Genomic DNA, 24,291 nt, shown 5'->3' on the forward strand with positions numbered 1-24,291 from the left:
GCCCGCGATGGGGGCGGGTCGAGCCCGCAGGGGTGGGGGCGGGTCCCTGGGCGGGGCAGGATCCCTGCCCAAGGCTCCCGCGCGGCCCGGAGGACTCTCACCCGGGACGCAGGCCTCCTGCGCTCCAGGTGGAAGGCCTGTCTCGTGGCTTCCCCCGCGAAAGGTACCCAGGGAGCTGGACAGCCACGGAGTCCGTCCCACCTCCTTCTAGCTGACCACCCGCTCACCTCGAAAAAGTTGCCTGGTGGCTTAGCCTGAGGAAACTTTCCTCAGGTTTCCCTTTGTTACTGTTAGGCAGGAAAATAGATATGAGTGGGGTGGAAAGAGAAAAAGGCCAGGAAAGTCCACTAAAAAAGACCCAAAGTTAATCAATTAAAGCTCAAAAGCCAGGAGCAATTTGGCCAGTAATGTTTGAATACTCTCCAAATAAAGGAGGGTACCTCAGCATAGCCCATGTCTTTATTGTGCTAATCATGCAGGCCCAGCTTATTTTTTTAACTTTACCTATATGCTGTTTGTTTTCCCTTTCGGCCCTAATCAAGTAGTTTGCAACAAAGGCAACGAATTAAACATGCAGACCCAGCCTTGAACAACAGGAAAAGGCAGGAACTTTTCCATCTTTGTTGCTTCAGGGACAAGGACGGAGGAAAATAAGTAACACCGCCCCCCTCCCCGAACAATCCTCGCGCTTCAGTCTTGACTGGAAAGAGCCAGCCAGGGAGTCTGGTCCAGAAAGGTGAGTGGAGCGTTTTCTATTTAGGCGTGTGCTGTCCCCTCGTAGGTCTTGCGTCCGTCTTGCTCTGAGCCATAGTTCTCAACCTGAGCTGTTATTTGGCCTCATCAGAATTTCTGGTGTTTTCTGGGGCTTACCTCTGGTCTTGCAACGTTTACTGGAACAATAGTCAACAAGTACTGAACGTTTATTATGTGCCTGACTATTACAAATGCTTTCATATATATATATATATATAAAATGTATGTATGTATTTATTTATTTACATACACACACACATATAAAACTCCGTGAATTCGCACAAGAATCTATGAAATAGGTACTGCAAACTTCCCCATTTTACAGATGAAGGAACAGTCGTAATGAAATTTACTCAATGCCCTTGCAGGTAGGAAGTTGCAGTCAAGATGCCAACTGTGGGTAAAATTGTAATATTTCCAGAATATCTCGCCTAGCTTTAGTACATCTGCCTATCAATAGGCGTTCAGAGGTGCAAAGAAGTTTGGCTTTAGTACATTCCTCAGGGGTGGAGAGAAGTTCATCTCCATATCAATGGGTAATTACCTGGGAAGGAGGGCTTATCTGTACCTGAGAGGGCAGGGGGAGGGCTGGTTTTGCTTCTGCCAGAGCAGGATAGAGAGATGGCCTGCACTGAAATTTGTAAGCAATAAATGGATTTTAAATGTTATTTCTCCCTTTGACTGATTTCGGTTTTAAGAGGTATTTTGGCCCTTGATTTCCTCTCCCCAGGCTTACACCAACCCACCCTACCAACTACTTTATTCTGCTGTCCTTCGAATCCCGTATGTATGAGAAATCTAGCTACTGAAGGTGGAATTGATTTTTGGAAACAGCCTGAATGTATTCAGAGTTAAAGTTTATGAAAAAAGTGTGTTCCTTTGAACACTCACAGCACCTTATTTGCTTATAAGACTCTGAAGTCTTAATGAATTTGGAAAAGGCAATAATACTCCAAAGAGAAGGAATATAATGTTATGAACTGCACGGCCCTCAGGGGATGGGCTCCTCTAGCGCTGTGTTGTCCAATACCATAGCCACTAGTCAGCCATAGTGTTGAGCACTTCAAATGTGGCTAGTCCAAATTGATATGTGTTAGCAGTGTTGTAAAATACAAACTGGATTGTGAAGACTTTTTTTTTTGTATCATTAATCTACAATTACATTAGCAACATTGTGGTTACTAGACTCCCCCAAGATCAAGTCCCCACCACATAACCCATTATAGTCACTGTCCATCAGTATAGTAAGATGCTGTAGAATCACTGCTTGTCTTCTCTGTGTTCTACAGCCCTCCCTGTGCCCTCCCCCCACATTATATCTGCTAATCGTAATGCCTTTTTTTCCCCCTTGTCCCTCCCTTCCCACCCATCCCCCCAGTCCCTTTCCCTTTGGGAACTGTTAGTCCATTATTGGGTTCTGTGAGTCTGCTGCTGTTTTGTTCCTTCAGTTTTTTTCTTTCTTCTTATACTCCACATACGAGTGAAATCATTTGATACTTGTCTTTTTCCGCCTGGCTTATTTCACGGAGCGTAATACCCTCTAGCTCCATCCATGTTGTTGCAAATGGTAGGATTTGTTTTCTTCTTATGGCTGAGTAATATTTCATTGTGTATATGTACCACCTCATCTTTATCCATTCATCTACTGATGGACACTTACATTGCTTCCATTTCTTGGTTATTATAAATTTTTTTAAATAGTGCTGCAATAAACATAGGGGTGCATATGTCTTTTTCAAACTAGGCTACTGCATTCTTAGGGTAAATTCCTAGAAGTGGAATTCCTGGGTCAAATGGTATTTCTATTTTGAGTTTTTTGAGGAACCTCCATACTGCTTTCCACAAAGGTTGAACTAATTTACATTCCTACCAGCAGTGTAGAAGGGTTCCCCTTTGTCCACATCCTTGCCAACATTTGTTGTTTGTCCTTTGGATGGTGGCTGGCCTAACTGGTGCGAGGTGATATCTCACTGTGGTTTTAATTTGCATTTGTCTGATGATTAGCGATGTGGAGCATCTTTTCATGTGCCTGTTGGCCATCTGAATTTCTTCTTTGGAGAAGTGTCTGTTCAGATCCTCTGCCCATTTTTTAATTAGATTCTTTGCTTTTTGTTTGTTGAGGTGCGTGAGGTCTTTATATATTTTGGATGTCAATCCTTTATTGGATATGTCATTTATGAATATATTCTCCCATACTGTAGGATGTCTTTTTGTTCTATTGATGGTGTCCTTTGCTGTACAGAAGCTTTTCAGCTTGATTTAGTCCCACTTGTTCATTTTTGGTTTTGTTTCCCTTGCCCGGAGAGATATGTTCATGAAGAAGTCGCTCATGTTTATGTCCAAGAGATTTTTGTCTATGTTTTTTTCTAAGAGTTTTATGGTTTCATGACTTACATTCAGGTCTTTGATCCATTTTGAATTTACTTTTGTGTATGGGATTAGACAGTGATCCAGTTTCATTCTCTTATATGTAGCTGTCCAGTTTTGCCAACACCCAGCTGTTGAAGAGGCTGTCATTTCCCCATTGTATATCCATGGCTCCTTTATTGTATGTTAATTGACCGTATATATTTATGTTAATATCTGGACTCTATTCTGCTGCACTGGTCTGTGGGTCTGTTCTTGTGCCAGTATCAAATTGTCTTCATTACTGTGGCTTTGTAGTAGAGCTTGAAGTTGGGAAGCAAGATCCCCCCTGCTTTTTCTTCCTTCTCAGGATTGCTTTGGCTATTTGGGGTCTTTGGTGGTTCCATATGAATTCTAGAACTATTTGTTCCAGTTCGTTGAAGAATGCTGTTGGTAATTTAATAGGGATTGCATTGAATCTGTATATTGCTTTGGGTAGGATGGCCATTTTGACGATATTGATTCTTCCCAGCCAGGAGCATGGGATGAGTTTCCATTTGTTAGTGACCTTTTTAATTTCTCTTAAGAGTGTCTTGTAGTTGTCAGGGTATAGGTCTTTCACTTCCTTGGTTAGGTTTATTCCTAGGTATTTTATTCTTTTTGATGCTATTGTGAATGGAATTCTTTTCTTGATTTCTCTTTCTATTCGTTCATTGTTAGTGTATAGGAAAGCCACAGATTTCTGTGTGTTAATTTTGTATCCTGCAACTTCGCTGTATTCCGATATCAGTTCTAGTAGTTTTGGGGTGGAGTCTTTAGGGTTTTTTATGTACAGTATCATGTCATCTGCAAATAGTGACAGTTTGACTTCTTCTTTACCAATCTGGATTCCTTGTATTTCTTTGTTTTGGTTAATTGCTTTGGCTAGGACCTCCAGTACTACGTTCAATAACAGTGGGGAGAGTGGGCATCCCTGTCTTGTTCCCAATCTCAGAGGAAAAGCTTTCAGCCTCTTGCTGTTCAGTATGATGTTAGCTGTGGGTTTATCATATATGGCCTTTATTATGTTGAGGTACTTCTCCTCTATACCCATTTTGTTGGGAGTTTTTATCATGAACGGATGAATTTTGTCGAATGCTTTTTCAGCATCTATGGAAATGATCATGTGGTTTTTGTCCTTCTTTTTGTTGTGGTGGTGGATGATGTTGATGGATTTTCGAATGTTGTACCATCCTTGCATCTCTGGGATGAATCCCACTTGGTCATGGTGTATGATCCTCTTGATGTATTTTTGAATTCAGTTTGCTAATATTTTGTTGAGTATTTTTGCATCTACGTTCATCAGGGATATTGGTCTGTAGTTTTCTTTTTTGGTGGGGTCTTTGCCTGGTTTTGGTATTAGGGTGATATTGGCTTCATAGAATGAGTTTGGGAATATTCCCTCCTCTTCTATTTTTTGGAAAACTTTAAGGAGAATGGGTATTATGTCTTCTCTATATGTCCGATAAATTTCAGCGGTGAATCCATCTGGCCTGGGTGTTTTGTTCTTGGGTAGTTTTTTGATTACCGATTCAATTTCTTTGCTAGTAATTGGTTTGTTTAGATTTTCTGTTTCTTCCTTGGTCAGTTTTGGAAGTTTGTATTTTTCTAGGAAATTGTCCATTTCTTCTAGGTTTTGCAGCTTGTTAGCATATAGATTTTCATAGTACTCGCTAATAATTCTTTTTCTCTGGGGTCTGTCATTATTTTTCCTTAATCATTTCTGATTCTGTTTATGTCTGTAGATTCTCTTTTTCTCTTTATAAGTCTGGCTACGGGCTTATCTATTTTCTTTATTTTCTCAAAGAACCTGCTGTTGGTCTCATTGATTTTTCCTATTGTTTTGTTCTTCTCAATTTTATTTATTTCTTCTCTGATCTTTATTATGTCCCTCCTTCTGCTGACTTTTGGCCTCATTTGTTCTTCTTTTTCCAATTTCAATAATTGTGACTTTAGACTATTCATTTGGGATTGTTCTTCCTTCTTTAAACAGGCCTGGATTGCAATATATTTTCCTCTTAGAATTGCCTTCACTGTGTCGCACATAAGTTGGGGCTTTGTGTTGTTGTTGTCATTTGTCTCCATATAATGCTTGACCTCTATTTCATTTTTCACAAGCTCCAAGTGTTACTCCAGTCACCTCTGGTGATGAGTGCAGGTCATTAGCATCCAGCAGCCCCTCTGCTTTCCAGCTAGAATGACACCTTTCCACGTTTCTGACTTAGCTAGCTCTTTTACAAAGATTTGAACACTCATAAGTCTACAAAAATGTAGGATGCTAGGATCCCTACAACTACAGGCGGGGTCTTCTCACCGTATCTGTAATATGGAGGATGCTGAGTGGCACTGGTTGGCTTTTGACACCAATTTGTACCCACTTTTCTGCCGGTGGTGGAAGCCCAGGAATATTTCACAGATGCCCTTGACAGCAGTGTTCCAGCAATAAAATGTACTTGTGTGAAATCCAGAGGGTAGAAGAGGTGGAAGCCATTGTTTCCTCCTCTGTGATGGCAGATGTACAGGCTGCATGTTGGCCTCCATACTCCCCCACCAGTCACCAGCCTTGTGACTGTGGGGCAGCAATGACCTCAGCAGAAGTTTCCAGAAGTTTCCTGGGTTCTGAGTGGCAGCAGCAACTGTGATTTTATGGAAAGCAGCTACAACAAAGTAAACTGAAAGCTAGTGGGGTGCAGTCCCCCCACCCTCAGCTTTCACGACTACTAGTCCCTCCAATGATAAGAACCAATTGCTTGTATACAAGCTTTCTTGTTTGTTTGTTTGAAGTATCTACAGCGGTTTCTGTTTTCCTGTCTATGGTAACTGTAAAATGTCTCCAAATTCTTTGACTCTTCTTTCCGCAAAAGGTTTCAATGTGAGCTGGATTTAGTGACTGACTTTTAACCATTCATGTTATGTGACAGAAGTGATGCTATATGCTTTCTGAGGCTAGGTCATAAAAAGTGTAATTTCCATCTGTCTCCCTCTCTGGATTGCTCACTCTGGAGGAGGCCTGGCATCACGCTGTGGGGACATTCAATCATGGAGCATGGGGACAGGCCCATATGAGGAGGACTGAGGCTCCCTCCAGCATCCGGCACCACCGTGGGAGCCATGTAAGTGAGCAGCACACCACCTTGGAAGTGGACCTCCAGCCTGTCAAGCCTTCAGATCTGCAGCCCTGGCAGAGATCTTGAGACCCTCATGAAAGACCCAGAGCCAGAACTGCCCAAACTACTCCTGAATTCTTGGCTCACAGAAATTGTGAGGAATAAATGTTTATTGCTATTTTAAGCCACTATTTTGCTGTAATCTGTTGCACAGCACCAGATAATCAATACACTGTTTGATGCAGGGGTTGAGCCGGATAGACATGAGACTCTCTGAGCGGGTGTAGTAATGAATGATGCCCACGGGTGGTTGGGGACTTTGGCTCTAGACTCTAGCTCTTCTCTACCATAATATTTGCCATGCCAACAACCCATAGACATTCCTGGGCACAACGTTCCCAGTACCAAATGTGCAAATATAAAGTATGGTTTTATTGTTTCTTGGGGAAACTTACAAAGAAAATGGTAACAGAGGATTGGGTCAGACTTAGCTGGCCCAGGTGCCCATTGGCTAGGGGTCCTGTAGGGAGGGAGCCTGCCTGGAATGTATCACGTTTATACGATGGCAAGGCAGGAACATCTACACCACTAACAGTGGAAACTGCAATGATGAAAGAAGCGATCTCATTAGAAAGGTGGAGGCTGTTTTTCCATTGAGCTGGTTGGTTCCTGCTGAACTAGATCTGCTGAGCTACTGAAAGGGGAAAGGGACTATGTCTCCAAGACTATCCAACTGGCTTCACCTCCTAGATTCCTGACACTTCACTGATCCCCATTCCTAGGTGATGCATGAACCTTATCATCATCTAGAATGTTCAATCTTTCACTCTCTGAACATAAGCTCTTGTCCTTCCAGTTCTCACTCAAGTAGATCCACTGTCCCAAGTTCTTCACCTGCATCAAAACTTCCTACCTGGTGGCCCATTTTCTCCTAGGTCCTACTTATCTAAACCCCCAAGTGCCCTCTCTACTTCTAGGCCACCATCGAAATACTCCTCCTACAACTCAAGTTGGATCATGTCTCTTTTCTGCCTAAAACATCAGTAGTTCTCGCTATGTAGTTATTTGCTAATTTGCTTGTTATTTGCATGTAAGTATTTAACAATTTGTATTTTAATTCCTTACCAGATGGCTAGAATTGGTTATGAGTCCATACACTTCAGTGAGAGAAAATTATGTATTTTATTGAGAAGCCAATATTAGAAGCGTTGTAGGTGGCCCGGGGCAGGCTGGGGCCCCCTCTGTGGTGGTATCTTGGGCTTCACTCTCCTCCCTTCGGCACCCGACCCTGAAGTCACATCCTTCTCTATTACGACTTCACTGAGCTCTCTGGGACAAGAAGAATAATGCCAAATCTTTTTAACTTTTAAAAGGAATAATAAAACTTATTGTTATTACCTCATTTTAGATAAGAATTTTAAATTATCCCTAATCTTTTACCCTCCATCTGTCTCAAGTAGCTTCTGTGCCAGGTTTTTCTCACGTGAGGGACTGATGGTTCTGTACATATTCCTGAGCCAAAGCCGCCTTCTCCAGGAAAAGCCCTTCTAAAAAAATAGAAAGGAGGTATTAATTCCATACATCCCCTGCTTTCTCCAGCACAGTACTTGATCCTCCTCAAATTTACCTGATTCTTACGCTCTTCTGAGGGTTTATCCAGATATGCAAGGAAGCCCCTTGGAGGAAAACAAACACACAGATAATAATTAGTGATTCATGCTATTTTTCATGTCTCTCACAATGTGTATCTCTGACTTATTAGGACCAAATGGGTACCTCAGTCCATCATCACAAGCAAAATCACTACAGACCTGGGATCCTGAAAATCATTCCATGCATGCTGAGCTTCAGAACTTCTCCGTATCTGTCCCTTATAGCCCCACAGTGTCCCTGGGGAGACCTTTGTATGTGGCTTGGCATGGAGTGTAGGCAGGATTTCAGCCCCACTCACCTTCTTGGCCACTGGCCAAGTGCCCTTGTGCAGTAAGCGAACTGCTCAAGCACACCGGGCAGAAGCGTTTCACTCTCTCCAGAGGCATTTTACACCAGTATCCTTTGGACTCAGTCTCACATGTGTCACTTGCTGGTGGGTGGGGGAGAAGGTGCTTCCGTTTCCCTACTGCTTTCTCCTACAGGTTGAATCACACCAACTTATTGCTGAGTCTAACTAGCTCAATAACTTTCACATGTTAGACTCTCACTGATGAGTGAATGGATTGTGAAATGAGCTTAAAGGTCATGACCAGCATTGAAACACAAAATATTCTTTTGAATACAAATGGAATAGAAAAAAATCAGAGTGCATAATAAGTTTGTTTTAGAAACCACTTATGCCTATATGGTACATGTAGTGGGTCATGACATAAAATGGAGCTCACAGCCCAAGCACAATGATCAGTGGAGAAGTCCCCAGTGGTAAGGAACCATCTTCTATCTGCTATTCGCTCTCAGTATGACCAAGGGGCAAGATCATTTCCTTTTCTCCTTCTCCATTTCTTTATTGTAAGAAGTAGAGATAAACTCCTGACTGAGGTTTCTCCTAGTTAAAATTCTCTGAGGTTTGGTTAAAGGCAACAGACACTGGGGACCCGAAAGCCAGTAGGATGCGAAGGGATGATTGACAGGAAGGGCTCATATATTCGACCTTCCATCAGCTTTGAAGGAGACTAGCATCCAGGACCACGTGGCCTTCTCTGCCCTTTCCCCAGAGCCTCTGAGCAGTCCTCTGGCCAGGCCTCAGGTCCACCCCCAGCAGGAAGAGGTACAACTAAAACCTTTCCCCCTCCAGTCGTTTTCCTTCCAGGCCTTCTGACAGCAGATGCAGCGGTGCCAGTCGCATTCTAACTCAGCTTTGGCTGGGGAGCTGCTTCTGAGAGGCAATAGGGTAAGTACTCTTCCTGCCTTTGATGGTTTCCTCACCGTAAAATGATGTGTTTGAAATAGATGAGTTCTAAGCTTTCCTCTAGTTCTAAAATTCTACTTTGAAATGGCCAGATCAATATTTACCTTGAGCCTCCTTCTTCATCCAGCACTGCCCTTCTACGGGAGCACATCTGTTTTGAAAGAAAACATGATCATGATTATCTAACATGAAGACCACTATTTCCAAATCTTTATTCAACTTTTTATTTTAAATCTCATCTACCAGTGGGATGATAACGGTTTTGAGGACAGGAATTTTATTCTATTTAACTGTCCTTGGACTCTTCCACAGTACCTAACTTGAGATCGTGAGATAGCTTGCAATATATTTCACTGATTGTTTAGGTAACATTCAACAGCTAATCCCTAATAAAAACTCTTGGAATAGGAACAGAAGTTATCTGCGAGGATCCTAAACAGCATCACTGTTTTAAAGTCAAGAACAAGAGTGGAAAAAAAAAAAAAAAAGAACAAGAGTACAGTGCCTGTTATTACTGCGACTATTCATTATTGTTGAGGAGGTCCTAATCAATGTGATAAGAAAAGTGAAGTATTGTAAGGGAAGAGACAAACATACTTGCATTTGAAGTGATGAATAACCTAAAAAGCCCAAGAGGACCAACTAAAATCTTATTGGAAATAATATGAGAATTCACTAAGATACAAAATCAAGAGATCAATATACAAACCTCAAAAGCATTCCTATATACCATGGATAACTAATTTTAAAATGGAAGAAAGATCCCATTTACATCAGCAAAAATGCATAAAGTACCTCAGGGTAAACTTAACAAAAAACGTCTAAGAACTATGTGATGAAAACATTAAAACTCTTCTGGAGGACTTTAAGAAGACATGAATACATGACCCGAGATACCATATTCCTAAATTGCTGTAAAGATATAAGTTCTCCCCAAATTTACCTACTAATATAAAGCAATCTTATTCAAATCCCATGATAATTTTTAAATTAAAATCTAGCCAGCTAATATTTTTCTGGAAAATATTAGAAAATATGAAGGAAAAGCTATGAAATGTATGAATAAGATCAAAGGGCAGGAGCTCACTCTATCAGATGTCAAAATAAGTTCTTTAGCACCTGGAATTAAATAGTGTCTTAATAGTACAAGAAAAGATAACTGGATCAACAGAACAGAGTCCAGACACAGACAGTATTTTTTATCAGTGAAGAAGAAATGAACAACTCAGTACAAGATTTTAAAACAATTGGATCTTCATGTGGGAGAAAAAGTTAGATTCTCTGCCTCAACCTCACTAAACAGCAAATAAATTCTAGATGGATTAAAAAATGCAACAACACATGTTAACCAGAAGAAAATATCAGGCACTGTTTTTATACCGTCAGGTGGCAGAGGCCTTCCTGCAAACCCACGCCCGCCGGGTCCTGTGGAGGGACTGGCGGTAGGGACGGCATGCCTCCTGCTCTTGCCATTGTCCTTCTCTCCCCTGGATCGTTTGTCTTCCTCTAGATTTAGAAAACTTTTACACTAAATATACTAATCCTTTCAGTGGCTTTCATTGAATTTCAATGTTTCAAATATTTCTGAGGGTTTTTATCTTCAATGAGGAAAACAGTGGGTGAAGGAGCACAGACTTTGCAGTTCAGCACCACTGGGTTCTACCTTTGTTTGGGGCCTCAAGTTGATCTCCCTCACTTGTGAAAGATGGTGATATCATCCTCCCAGGAGTGCGGGAGTTAAATCAGAAAACGTATGGGGAATTTGGCCTGAAGTTTGACATAAATCAGTACTAAGTCTACTGATGGTGTCGCAGGCAAGGTGATCAAATCTATCAAAGGCATCTGCTTGTCATATCAGGCTTAGAAGGCTCTTTCCCACCACCAGATATAAAAATATTGCTTATGGCTTCTATTTTTTCTAATACTTCCATGGATTCTTCTTTTCTTTTTGTTGAAATATGTTTATTTAAGGTGATAAATAGAGATCTGCTGTTATTTCCCCCCCCATATAGTTAGGGAGCTGTTCTATTACCATTTATTCATCTTCTCCCACCGATGAGAATATTAAAAGGTGACATTTCAAAAGTCCTAGGAACACATGGGTCAGTCTATTGCTGGACTCCGTATGCTACCTCAGATCATTGTTAGGTGGCATTGTTCCTTACTGTGGAACTGACATTGCCTCCTCTTTCCCCCTTGAACACCATTACTGTCTACCACAGGAAAAACATTGCATGGTCTCTGTCCTCAAAAAGCTTATCATCTAAGTGAGGAGAAGAAACAATGAAACCATATATATACTGACATATATATAAATGCAAGGTTAAATTACATGGACATTAAAAGCACTATGGAAGCTTATATGAATTCCAAAACAGCAAAGGGACTTCTGTCACCTGGGGTACAGTGGTCACTGCCTGGGCAATGGCCAGTGACTCCCTTCCCAGAGGCCTTGGCAAGCTGACCCCATGCTAGCTACCAGTCTCCTAGACTCAGAGACTCTCCAAGAGAGAACTCACTCGGTGCAATCTCAACTGATTAGTATCACAGGATTGATAAAAAGTCAGAATGCCAGAGTATGACTCGACAATGAGAAATATATCTGTTCCACACACAGACTAGCTGTGTCTACACAATCAGGGTTTCTGGTCATTACCAGGGAGAGGCCTCTGTGGCACACTAAAGCGACCTGACTAAGTGACCTGCAGGTACAAGTTTCTCTTTAGCAGTTCATCCATCCAGTCAGGTTTTACTCAAGACAGATAGGCCAGGAAGCCATTTGGTCCTTAAATATCTCTACTCTGAAGTTTTGACCTCAAGGCTGTGGTCTTGTTTGCTTTCTATTACCCTAGACTGAATGATTATATTATTGTACAAAAGGCAGAAGTGCACTTTAAAATATTTAGTTCACTTAAATGTTTCCATGTTTATAAAAAAATATTTCAACATTTGTGTTCTGTTCAATAAAGAAAATAAATTGTTATAACCCTATAAAAATAACTATCTCTGCTCTGCTTCACCATGTGTTGACCTTGGTGTTTCTCTCTTGAAGAGCTGCCGTTTAAAAAATTGCTTATCGTATTAACATTGCAGGGGAGAGGAATGCCTCACCATGGCCTCTAAGAAATGTTAACAAGTCTCACAGAAGGACTAGGACCAGGAGGACTGGAGTATTTAGGCAAGGGTTCATGAAGAAACATGAACTTGAGTTGGCTTTCAGAGACTCAAGGGACTTCTACAAGGCGAAACAAGGGAATTTTAAATGGGCAAAGGAACAGACAAAAGTAGGAATGGGCATGTGACTGGGCTTCCTGGGGAGCTGCTCTGGCTGAAAAGTGGGCTGCCATGACAGTAGAAAAGGTACATATAGGAAATGAGGTTGGGTTCGTAAGGTAGAGTCAGGATTACTGGCTAATTAAATCACTCTGTTGTTGTCAGCCCTGCCTGTTGGGAAAAGTAACAAACCATTCTGTTATTGCACAAAAGGCAGGCAGGCAAGCCAGCTCCAGAAGGACCGTCAATACCAAGTGCTTTAGAAACCCTGACACGGGCTTTTGGCTGCAGTGATCTGACTGAACCTATTTCCACAATGCCTTACGTGATGGGGAAGAAAGTTGCTAAGTAAATCTAGTGAATCAACAAGATCACACTTTTATCTTTTAGCCGTGTCCTTTCTTCCAGGGTGACTGATCGCTCATGAGGGTGGAGATTACACATCCCTCATAATTCCAGTCAACAAGGAAAGAAATCAGTGGTAGAAAGGGAATGACTGATGTCAAATCGACTTAGTTTTGAATTGAAGATATTTTACTGTCATGTCAACTGTGGCCTTCTTAAACCTCTCAAAACAGTCTAATGGCTCATTATCTGGTGTCAGTTCCACAGAGGTCTCCTGAAAGGGGGATTTCTTTAAAAGTCTCTGGCATATACTTTGCAGGAAGAGAATAAAGCATATGTCGGTCCTGGTTACTAAGAAGGAATACCAAGTAGTAAGAGGTGGGAGAGAGGCTTTGATTTTCAGTTTGTGGATTCTGAATCTAAAGACAGACTATCCTCTGGAAGCCTGAATTAATTGTCCTTACCTTAATGAGACAGAAAGCTATAATCAACACCAGCACTGCTCCTGTCACTGACAATGCCAAGATGACTTTGATTTGATACCCATGCACCAGAACTTTTGGGAACTGAAAAAATAATGGAAAAAGACTTTTCAAAAACAAAGAGGTGGAAAAGATAAAAGCTCTTATAACATCTCATTATTTCAGGTAAGCAGCGTAAATGTTTTTCAGGAACATACCAAATCTAATGCTAATGATAAATCAGCATTTTCTTGGTTTCCCTTGGGTGTTAGGTCCCCTCCTCGCCTACCCCAGCAGTTGTGGCATCATTCTCTACATGAGCACAGTGGGAGATCCCTGTCTTCCCCAAAGGCCCAGGCCAGGACAAGACACCGACTAGGGGCCACGGTCTTTCTGCCGGGGTGCTTCAATGCCATGTCCCAAACTGACCAACAGGCTGGGGGCCATGTTTTGGGAGTTATCCTCACCTCATGGATCTCCTGCTCTTCCTGTTCACTCTGGGCTTCTGGACTCCCGTGGATGTAGTTTTCTGTTTCCCACTGGTCTGTATCCCAGTCTGCCCTGGGCTCCGTTGCTTCTTGCTGCTCACTGAGAAGCTTCATCAGGAGGCCGGTTTGGGAGATGAGCTTGGCACAGGCTGGTTTCAGGTGAGTCTCAGAGCAGCCCATTTTCAAAGTCCAGAAAACACGAGAAATGAGCCTTCTCACATCATTGTTGGTGATGAGGGACCGCAGCTGCTCGTTTAGCTGAGCTTCGGGGTGGTCACCTGGAGATGAGCTCCCTGGGAAAGGGAAGGCTGTGGATGTGGAGGGTAAGTCAGTGCCCACATTGTCGTGTTCCTGTTGTGTTTCCTTGCTGAGTTTGGGAGTTGGATCCAAAGGAGAAAATAAATCTGGAAAATGATTTTTCTGAGAAGTCAGTTCTGACGATGAAAAAGCCTCTTGTGAAGGGGAGTTTATAAGGCTCATTGCAGTGAATGGAGGCTTGTTCACAACCATTGGGCTATTCTGTGAACGTTTATTGCTGAACTGTCTACTCATTTTGGCCTTGAGTATTTTGTGACCTGCATGCCGCAAAGTTTCAGGAAAGAGGTACTTTTCTCTTAAGTGTGAGGTTGGTTCAGAAGCCTTCATATTTCTCATTCCAGCACTTGCAGCTTCTAAAACAAAAATACTGTCAGCTAGGTCTTTCGATTTTGGTTTAATCTCAGGTAGAGATTTTGGAGTATTGGAAGCAGATGGCCTGCCCATCAAGTACTGGACAGAAGGGACGGCTGCCTCCTGTTCCCCTCGGAATGAAGACTCTGTGAAGGAGCTTCCTGCGGTCTCCCTGGGGGGCTGCTCCACGTGAGGCTGCTCCGGCGCCCTTGGGGATGCCGTCGTGAGCCCTTTTTCTTCGACCGTGCTCTCCGCAAGGAGCTGGGCCCTCTGCTTCCTGTTGATGCCAGCCTTCCTCATTTGTCTGAGTTGCCTCTTCCATATGCCCTTTGGGCCCTTGATGACCACTTTCAAAGGCCTCTGCCTCCTCCCTACTCTCTGAATCTCTGGTGGGCTGTTTTCTTGTAATTGGGCAGTTTCCAATGTTTTGGTGGAGATTTGAGGTTGAAATTTGGGAGGCAGAAGTTTGGAATATAGAGGCATGCCATCTAAGATAGCTTCCAGAACAGAGATTATTCTCTGTTTATTTTTGTCAGCTGAAATGCTGGATCCAGGTGGAAGAGAAGTGTTCTCTGCGTTGTTTTGCAAATGCCCCACAGGCTTATCTCCTCCCTGTAAGTATAAAAGAAGAAGTTTAATCAATTGTAATGATGCTGATTCTGCACCTTCCATATATCCAGAGAAATAAGATGATATGTATCCAAGTGCACTAAGAACACTTTCCTTGCTAAAGTCTCCTTGCTCATTTTTGAAGGCTGACAAACTGATGGCATTTTTGTCTGCAGCGGCCTTCTCTGGCTCGATAGTCAGCTCAGGGCTGCTACTCTTCTTCCGGGATTGTAATGCCTTCATGAACGACCCTTCTGGGTTCCCTATAGATGTTTCATCATCTGTCAAAAAGAAGAGATTGCTTTTCATCTTACTATGCTGATGGACAGTGACTGCAATGGGGTTGGGGGTGGGCAGAGGGGACTTGATAGTATGGGTGAATGTCAAAACCACAATGTTGCTCATGTGAAACCTTCATAAGATTGTATATCAATGATACCGCAATTAAAAAAAAAAGGAGAGACTGCTTTTGATAATGAAAGATTGATGAGACAGCTTTTTGTCAGTCCACAGCCATATATCTCAGTCAAATACATTGGGAATCAGCAAACATTTGAGGTTTGATTAGGAGAAAAATAAACACAGACTTAAACCTATGGTCGGCAACAACAAAAGGAGAGGAATATGTCTTTTGAAAAAGTGGCTTCCCGCTAGGAACACTCCATAGTGCAAAATACAGTACTACGTGCAGGATTAATTCCACTGGTCCCCAACGGCCAATTGTCCCGTGCTCAAGAAGAGCCAAGGCTAGAAGACAAATACTTCCCCCTCGGCTAGATTCTCTGCAGATCTAACAGCGACTCCTCATGTTCACATACCCCATCCTGTAACGCTTCAGATGCAAAGGGAGTGTGCAGCTTTCTCTCTCCACCTCTGCAGTGTGTTCCTGTTCTTGCTACCATCACAGATGAGCACCCTACCACCCACTGCAAACAAGTTCTCTTCTACATATGCCCTTCTCCACCTACCCACCTATTCCTTTGCTTGGTCCCTTTTTCCATATATCCCAGCCCCCATAAGAGAAGGCTATAATGGGTGAAAAAACAAAAACAAAAAACCACCATGTCTACCCTGGCTCTTTGCTTAAATTTGAGCAGGGATCTGGGGTGTGGGTTAAGAGAGCTATCAGGTTGTTATGTCAATATGGAATATTCAATAAATCAATGGAACAATATTTGAGGTCCTAAAATGCAAAAGGGAAAAAACAAAATTTTTTCAGATGTCTGCTTTGCTTTCATTTAATTTCATTTCTAGTATTTCCAGCTTTACTTGGGGAACCATCCAAAGCTTCTGACTACGTGAAGGTCGAGCGCAGCTGCACAAGTTCACTGGCCAGCTGGGTTTATTTTCCAGAAGAATTACAAGTATTTTTGGTGGTGGTGGTGAGGGTCAGAGGAGGAGGTAAGAGTCGTGAAGAAGGAGGAGCATGGGCTTGCAGAGAGCCCCAAACCGAGGCTAGCAGACCTGAGCACTAGGCTACAATATATAACACTTGGATCTCATTTTTCCTCACCTATAAAAGCAGAATGAAAATGCCTGTTTTGCCCATCTTTAGTGGGAGAAGGGAGTGATAAAACTGGCAAAAATTTTTTTCTTTAAATAAGCAACATTGTATTTATAGAAGAAGCAAAGTATTATTTGTGATGTGCCCCAGATCATTTTATGATGTGCCCCAGAGACCTGTATTCAAACTATCTGGGCATGAAAGCACATTTTGGAAGTCATCACATTAGTGCCAATAACACCTACTACATAGCAAAATACTTAAAAGCACCTGAGTGTTTTTGGGGATAGAAAGGCTTGAGTTTAGAGCAAATTTAGAGTTGGACAGTCTAAAAACAGAAGAGCCTTCCCATCCATTAGAAGGGCTGAGCAGCAGCTTCTGGTTATAGAACCAGAAACTCTCAGGTTCCAAAGAAAATTTTCATAAAATAGCACTACTTGTACTCCTCTATACAAACTGCAAAAACAAAATAAACAAAAATATATCTATACTTGTCCTACAAGACAAAGGGCATGTGAGACCTAATGCATATAAAATCAGATTGTGAACTGTAATACTTGTGTGAGTAAGTTCTCATTCAGGGGTTAAGCACCAGGCAGAGAGCACAGTACACAGGATGTGGCCACTAATGTTCATTCTTTCCCCTTCCATTCCTTTCTCTTGTTCCTTTAAGTATGTGGATCACTGTCACTGTTAGCTTAATAAGTTAACTGAGAATCTGACTTTTAGCAAAGGAGTAGTTCTTAGAAATGTAGGGAGTTGAACTCTTAATGAATTGATAAAAATAATGCAATTAACACCATTAGTTTAAAAATTAACTGTTAAAACATAAATAAAACATCATCGGGTAATGGTAACTCACCACAATATGCGATGTTTGTCAGACATTCACTGTCACAATGCAGCTTGACTGTGTTGAAGAAAATCTCGATATTATTTTTAAATTGGCAGAGGCAGCAGGCCATACGGCTAGGTAAAATCCTATAAATTGAACCACGGAGAATTAAATCAGTGGGAAAGGAGTTACTTGACTAGGTAGAAGAGGCAGGCCCAGGCCACCCACAGGGCTGTGCAAAAGGAGTTCTTGGAACATATGGCCTGTGAAGTTGGGTAGGGATGAGCTGGCCAACCGCTGTTCTTGAATACTGTAAGCAAACAGGAGGACAGAGATGCCTAACAGTAGGGTAAGAATGGAAGTGGGTATCGTAGGCCTAGAATGAAGCTGATAGGGATTAGAACTGGGTGACACTGATCTGTTAAAAATAAATGATATAATTGAGACAACTGAGGAAATCTGAATATCAACTCTTCATTAGATAACATTATGCATAGGAATTTCATTTCTTCAGTGTATTATTAGTACTTTAAGTATATAGGGAAATAATTTGGATACCCAGATAGGAAGGCATGTAGCTGACAAGAGAGGGACTGACTGGCAGATGCGGTGGGACATTGAGAAGACAAGGCTAGAGCAGTGGCCAGTAGATCTGACGGTGAGGGGAAGACAGTCATTTCTCAGCTGCCCTGACAAACATGGTGAGAGCAGACTGCTAAATTCAGGGGCATTTCCTGTACTAATCTTGTGTAAGGCCATGCGTTAGCCTTAGCATAATACCAAATTTCTGTTAGTTTGCCACATTGGAGGGGGATGGCACAATTTAAGGTGCAGTAAGTTGTTTAATAAATTGTCAGAAAGCCCTACAGAAACATTTCTTTAAAACTGCAAAGATAAAAAATGAAATTTGACCCTTATCTCACATTATATGTGAAAACGAACTAATAAAAATGGATCATAGATAGACCTAAATTAATTAACCAAGAAGTATTTAACTTATTGAAAGAAAACATAAGAGAAAAATCTTCGTGGCTTTGGACTGGCAATGGGTTCCCAGACAAAGATTTCTTAGATAAGACACAAAAAAGGCACAAACCTATAAGAAAAATTACTAAACCAGAGCTAATCAAAATTCAAAAATTAAAGACTTCTGGTTTTCAGAGATACTTTAAATAGAATGAAGACAAGCTATAACCTGAGAAAGGGTATTTGCTAAACACATATATGAGAGAAAGAACTTTTTCCAGAATATATAAAGCACTCAAAACTCAACACTAAGATAAATATCCAATTATAAAATAGATTTGAAAGACATGTCATTAAAGAAGATGTCTGCACATGTATAGACAACATCATCAGAGATTAGAGATCTATTAGAGAAATGCAAATTAAAACCACAGTGAGACACAACCACACACCTCCAAGAAAGGCTAACATTTTTAAAACACTGAATATAAGGATCAGGTGAAGATGTGGAGCAACAGCCAACTCTCATACACTGCTTTCTGGAATGCAAAATGGTGCAGCTACTTTAGAAAACAGCTTAGCAGTTTCTTCAAAAGTTAAATACATACCTAGCATATGATGCAGCAAAAACATGTTCATACAAAGACCTGCATGTGAATGTTTGTCATAGCTTTTTATAGCCAAAACTAGAAACAACTCAAATGTTCATTAATTGATGACTGGTATGGAACTCTACTCAGCAGTAAAAAGGAGGGACAGCTGTAACAACATGGATGACCCGCAAAAAGATTATGCTAAGTAAAAAGAGCCAACACAACAGGTTACATGCGATATGAGTTCATTGAGAAGACCTGGAAAAGGCAAAATCTGCAGAGATGAAAATCAGGCTGGTGGTGGGAGGAGGGGTTTGCCTGCAAAAGGCCATGAGGGGCCTTTTTGGAGTCACACAGGTTCTGCATTTCAAATGGTGGTGGTTACATAAATATACATTTGTCAAAATTCATCAAACTGTACACTTAGAAAGCAAATTTGATTGCATGAAAATCATACTTCAATAAGCCTGACTTAATAAAAAATGAAACTTTAAAAAATCAACTAAGTGAGGGGCGGAAGATGGCGGCGTGAGTAGAGCAGCGGAAATCTCCTCCCAAAACAACATATATCTATGAAAATATAACAAAGACAACCCTTCCTAGAATAAAGACCAGAGGACACAGGACAATATCCAGACCACATCCGCACCTGAGAGAACCCAGCGCCTCGCGAAGGGGGTAAGATACAAGCCCCGGCCCCGCGGGAGCCGAGCGCCCCTCCCCCCAGCTCCCGGCGGGAGAAGAGCAGGCAGAGCGGGAGGGAGATGGAGCCCAGGACTGCCGAACACCCAGCCCCAGCCATCCAGGCCAGAGTGCAGGGCCCTGGATACTGGGAAAACAGGGCAGCAAGAACAGTGAGCGGGCACTGGAGGCCGGGTGTCGGAGGACATAAGAAAAGTGCGCGACCATTTTTTTTTTTTTCGCTTTTTTGCTGTTTTGTTTTGGCGAGCGCTTTTTGGAAGTCTTAAAGGGATAGGGACCCCAATACTAGGGAAACAGGGCAGAAAGACCGGTGAGCAGAGGCCTGAGGCTAGAACCGGAGAATAAAGAAAAACGAACGACCACCCTTTTTTTTTTTTTTTTTTTTTTAAATTAAAAACTTTTTTTTTTTAATTTAAAAATTTTTTTTCTTTTTTTTTTTTGGTGGTCGTTGTTTTGTTTTGGCGGGTGCTTTTTGGAAGTCTTAAAGGGGCAGGGCGGGTCACTTAATCCAGAGGTAGGGAATCCGGGGATCTCTGGGCACCCTAACCCCTGGGCTGCAGGGAGCAGGGAGGCCCCTTACGGAGATAAATAGCCTCCCAGCAGCTCCTACTCCAACGCGACTCCACCATTTTGGAGTAGCTGCCTGAGCCAGGCCACGCCCATAGCAACAGCGGAGATTAACTCCATAGCAACTGGGCAGGAAGCAGAAACCCTGTCTGCGCGCAGCTGCGCAGCACAAGCCACTAGAGGTCGCTGTTCTCCCAGGAGAGGAGGGCCACAAACCAACAAGAAAGGAAGTCCTTCCAGCCGTCACTCGTCCCAGTTCTGCAGACTATTCCTATCACCATGAAAAGGCAAAGCTACAGGCAGACAAAGATCACAGAGACAACACCAGAGAAGGAGACAGACCTAACCAGTCTTCCTGAAAAAGAATTCAAAATAAGAATCATAAACATGCTGACAGAGATGCAGAGAAATATGCAAGAGAAATGGGATGAAGTCCGGAAGGAGATCACAGATGCCAGAAAGGAGATCGCAGAAATGAAACAAACTCTGGAAGGGTTTATAAGCAGAATGGATAGAATGCAAGAGGCCATTGATGGAATTGAAATCAGAGAACAGGAACGCATAGAAGCTGACATAGAGACAAAAGGATCTCCAGGAATGAAACAATATTAAGAGAACTGTGTGACCAATCCAAAAGGAACAATATCCGTATTATAGGGGTCCCAGAAGAAGAAGAGAGAGGAAAAGAGATGGAAAGTATCTTAGAAGAAATAATTGCTGAAAACTTCCCCACACTGGGGGAGGAAGTAATCGAACAGACCACGGAAATACACAGAACCCCCAACAGAAAGGATCCAAGAAGGGCAACACCAAGACACATAATAATTAAAATGGCAGAGATCAAGGACAAGGAAAGAGTGTTAAAGGCAGCTAGAGAGAAAAAGGTCACCTATAAAGGGAAACCCATCAGGCTAACGTCAGATTTCTCAACAGAAACCCTACAGGCCAGAAGAGAATGGCATGATATATTTAATACAATGAAACAGAAGGGCCTTGAACCAAGGATACTGTATCCAGCACGACTATCATTCAAATATGACGGTGGGATTAAACAAGTCCCAGACAAACAAAAGCTGAGGGAATTTGCTTTCCACAAACCACCTCTACAGAACATCTTACAGGGACTGCTCTAGATGGGAGCACTCCTAGAAAGAGCACAGCACAAAACACCCAACATATAAAGAATCGAGGAGGAGGAACAAGAAGGGAGAGAAGAAAAGAATCTCCAGACAGTGTATATAACAGCTCAATAAGCGAGCTAAGTTAGGCAGTAAGATACTAAAGAGGCTAACCTTGAACCTTTGGTAACCACGAATTTAAAGCCTGCAATGGCAATAAGTACATATCTTTCAATAGTCACCCTAAATGTTAATGGGTTGAATGCACCAATCAAAAGACACAGAGTAACAGAATGGATAAAAAAGCAAGACCCATCTATATGCTGCTTACAAGAAACTCACCTCAAACCCAAAGACATGTACAGACTAAAAGTCAAGGGATGGAAAAACATATTTCAAGCAAACAACAGTGAGAAGAAAGCAGGGGTTGCAGTACTAATATCAGACAAAATAGACTTCAAAACAAAGAAAGTAACAAGAGATAAAGAAGGACACTACATAATGATAAAGGGCTCAGTCCAACAAGAGGATATAACCATTCTAAATATATATGCACCCAACACAGGAGCACCAGCATATGTGAAACAAATACTAACAGAACTAAAGGGGGATATAGACTGCAATGCATTCATTCTAGGAGACTTCAACACACCACTCACCCCAAAGGATAGATCCACTGGGCAGAAAATAAGTAAGGACACGGAAGCACTGAACAACACAGTAGAGCAGATGGACCTAATAGACATCTATAGAACTCTACATCCAAAAGCAGCGGGATATACATTCTTCTCAAGTGCACATGGAACATTCTCCAGAATAGACCACATACTAGGCCACAAAAAGAGCCTCAGAAAATTCCAAAAGATTGAAATCCTACCAACCAACTTTTCAGACCACAAAGGCATAAAACTAGAAATAAACTGTACAAAGAAAGCAAAGAGGATCACAAACACATGGAGGCTTAACAACACGCTCCTAAATAATCAATGGATCAATGACCAAATCAAAATGAAGATCCAGCAATATATGGAAACAAATGACAACAACAACACTAAGCCCCAACTTCTGTGGGATGCAGCAAAAGCAGTCTTAAGAGGAAAGTATATAGCAATCCAAGCATATTTAAAAAAGGAAGAGCAATCCCAAATGAATGGTCTAATGTCACAATTATCAAAATTGGAAAAAGAAGAACAGATGAGGCCTAAGGTCAGCAGAAGGAGGGACATAATAAAGATCAGAGAAGAAATAAATAAAATTGAGAAGAATAAAACAATAGCAAAAATCAATGAAACCAAGAGCTGGTTCTTCGAGAAAATAAACAAAATAGATAAGCCTCTAGCCAGACTTATTAAGAAGAAAAGAGAGTCAACACAAATCAACAGTATCAGAAACGAGAAAGGAAAAATCACGACGGACCCCACGGAAATGCAAAGAATTATTGGAGAATACTATGAAAACCTATATGCTAACAAGCTGGGAAACCTAGGAGAAATGGACAACTTCCTAGAAAAATACAACCTTCCAAGATTGACCCAGGAAGAAACAGAAAATCTAAACAGACCAATTACCAGCAACGAAATTGAAGCGGTAATCAAAAAACTACCAAAGAACAAAACCCCCGGGCCAGATGGATTTACCTCAGAATTTTATCAGACATACAGGGAAGACATAATACCCATTCTCCTTAAATTTTCCAAAAAATAGAGGAGGAGGGGATACTCCCAAACTCATTCTATGAAGCTAACATCACCCTAATACCAAAACCAGGCAAAGACCCCACCAAAAAAGAAAACTACAGACCAATATCCCTGATGAACGTAGATGCAAAAATACTCAACAAAATATTAGCAAACCGAATTAAAAAATACATCAAAAGGATCATACACCATGACCAAGTGGGATTCATCCCAGGGATGCAAGGATGGTACAACATTCGAAAGTCCATCAACATCATCCACCACATCAACAAAAAGAAAGACAAAAACCACATGATCATCTCCATAGATGCTGAAAAAGCATTTTACAAAGTTCAACATCCATTCATGTTAAAAACTCTCAGCAAAATGGGAATAGAGGGCAAGTACCTCAACATAACAAAGGCCATCTATGACAAACCCACAGCCAACATTATATTGAACAGCGAGAAGCTGAAAGCATTTCCTCTGAGATCGGGAACTAGACAGGGATGCCCACTCTCTCCACTGTTATTTAACATAGTACTGGAGGTCCTAGCCACGGCAATCAGACAAAATAAAGAAATACAAGGAATCCAGATTGGTAAAGAAGAAGTTAAACTGTCACTATTTGCAGATGACATGATACTGTACATAAAAAACCCTAAAGACTCCACCCCAAAACTACTAGAACTGATATCAGAATACAGCAAAGTTGCAGGATACAAAATCAACACACAGAAATCTGTGGCTTTCCTATATACTAACAATGAACCAACAGAAAGAGAAATCAGGAAAACAACTCCATTCACAATTGCATCAAAAAAAATAAAATACCTAGGAATAAACCTAACCAAAGAAGTGAAAGACTTATACTCTGAAAACTACAAGTCACTCTTAAGAGAAATTAAAGGGGACACTAACAGATGGAAACTCATCCCATGCTCGTGGCTAGGAAGAATTAATATCGTCAAAATGGCCATCCTGCCCAAAGCAATATACAGATTTGATGCAATCCCTATGAAACTACCAGCAACATTCTTCAATGAACTGGAACAAATAATTCAAAAATTCATATGGAAACACCAAAGACCCCGAATAGCCAAAGCAATCCTGAGAAAGAAGAATAAAGTAGGGGGGATCTCACTCCCCAACTTCAAGCTCTACTATAAAGCCATAGTAATCAAGACAATTTGGTACTGGCACAAGAGCAGAGCCACAGACCAATGGAACAGACTAGAGAATCCAGACATTAACCCAGACATATATGGTCAATTAATATTTGATAAAGGAGCCATGGACATACAATGGCAAAATGACAGTCTCTTCAACAGGTGGTGC

At 41.6% G+C, this 24,291-nt stretch overlaps 1 protein-coding gene and 1 long non-coding RNA gene across 4 annotated transcripts in view; one reads left to right on the plus strand and one right to left on the minus strand.

Annotated features, from left to right (window-relative positions):
• Window positions 1–54: 54 nt before the first annotated feature.
• On the plus strand, window positions 55–6,429 carry LOC118933507 (uncharacterized). Of its 3 annotated transcripts, none has more exons than XR_005033149.2 (3): window positions 55–163; window positions 633–736; window positions 6,144–6,429. It is a non-coding gene; the product is annotated as an uncharacterized LOC118933507 (long non-coding RNA). The 3 variants fall into 3 exon arrangements; XR_008997571.1 differs by having other exon boundaries at window positions 59–163; window positions 546–736; XR_008997570.1 differs by having other exon boundaries at window positions 66–163; window positions 543–736.
• Window positions 6,430–7,418: 989 nt separating this feature from the next.
• The window catches only part of LOC118933503 (leucine-rich repeat-containing protein 37A-like), a 41,512-nt gene continuing 24,639 nt past the window's right edge, over window positions 7,419–24,291 (minus strand). Inside the window, exons 7-13 of the mRNA XM_057499502.1 lie at window positions 17,359–17,477; window positions 13,694–15,273; window positions 13,230–13,331; window positions 9,252–9,298; window positions 7,873–7,921; window positions 7,686–7,792; window positions 7,419–7,574 (exon numbers count right to left, since the gene is read on the minus strand). Of these exons, the coding sequence (XP_057355485.1) occupies window positions 7,445–7,574; window positions 7,686–7,792; window positions 7,873–7,921; window positions 9,252–9,298; window positions 13,230–13,331; window positions 13,694–15,273; window positions 17,359–17,477 (2,134 nt within the window). The 3' untranslated portion in view covers window positions 7,419–7,444. The remainder of the gene's footprint in view (window positions 7,575–7,685; window positions 7,793–7,872; window positions 7,922–9,251; window positions 9,299–13,229; window positions 13,332–13,693; window positions 15,274–17,358; window positions 17,478–24,291) is intronic.

The sequence above is a fragment of the Manis pentadactyla genome, chromosome 4 (genome assembly GCF_030020395.1).
Source record: "Manis pentadactyla isolate mManPen7 chromosome 4, mManPen7.hap1, whole genome shotgun sequence".
Lineage (NCBI taxonomy): Eukaryota > Metazoa > Chordata > Mammalia > Pholidota > Manidae > Manis > Manis pentadactyla.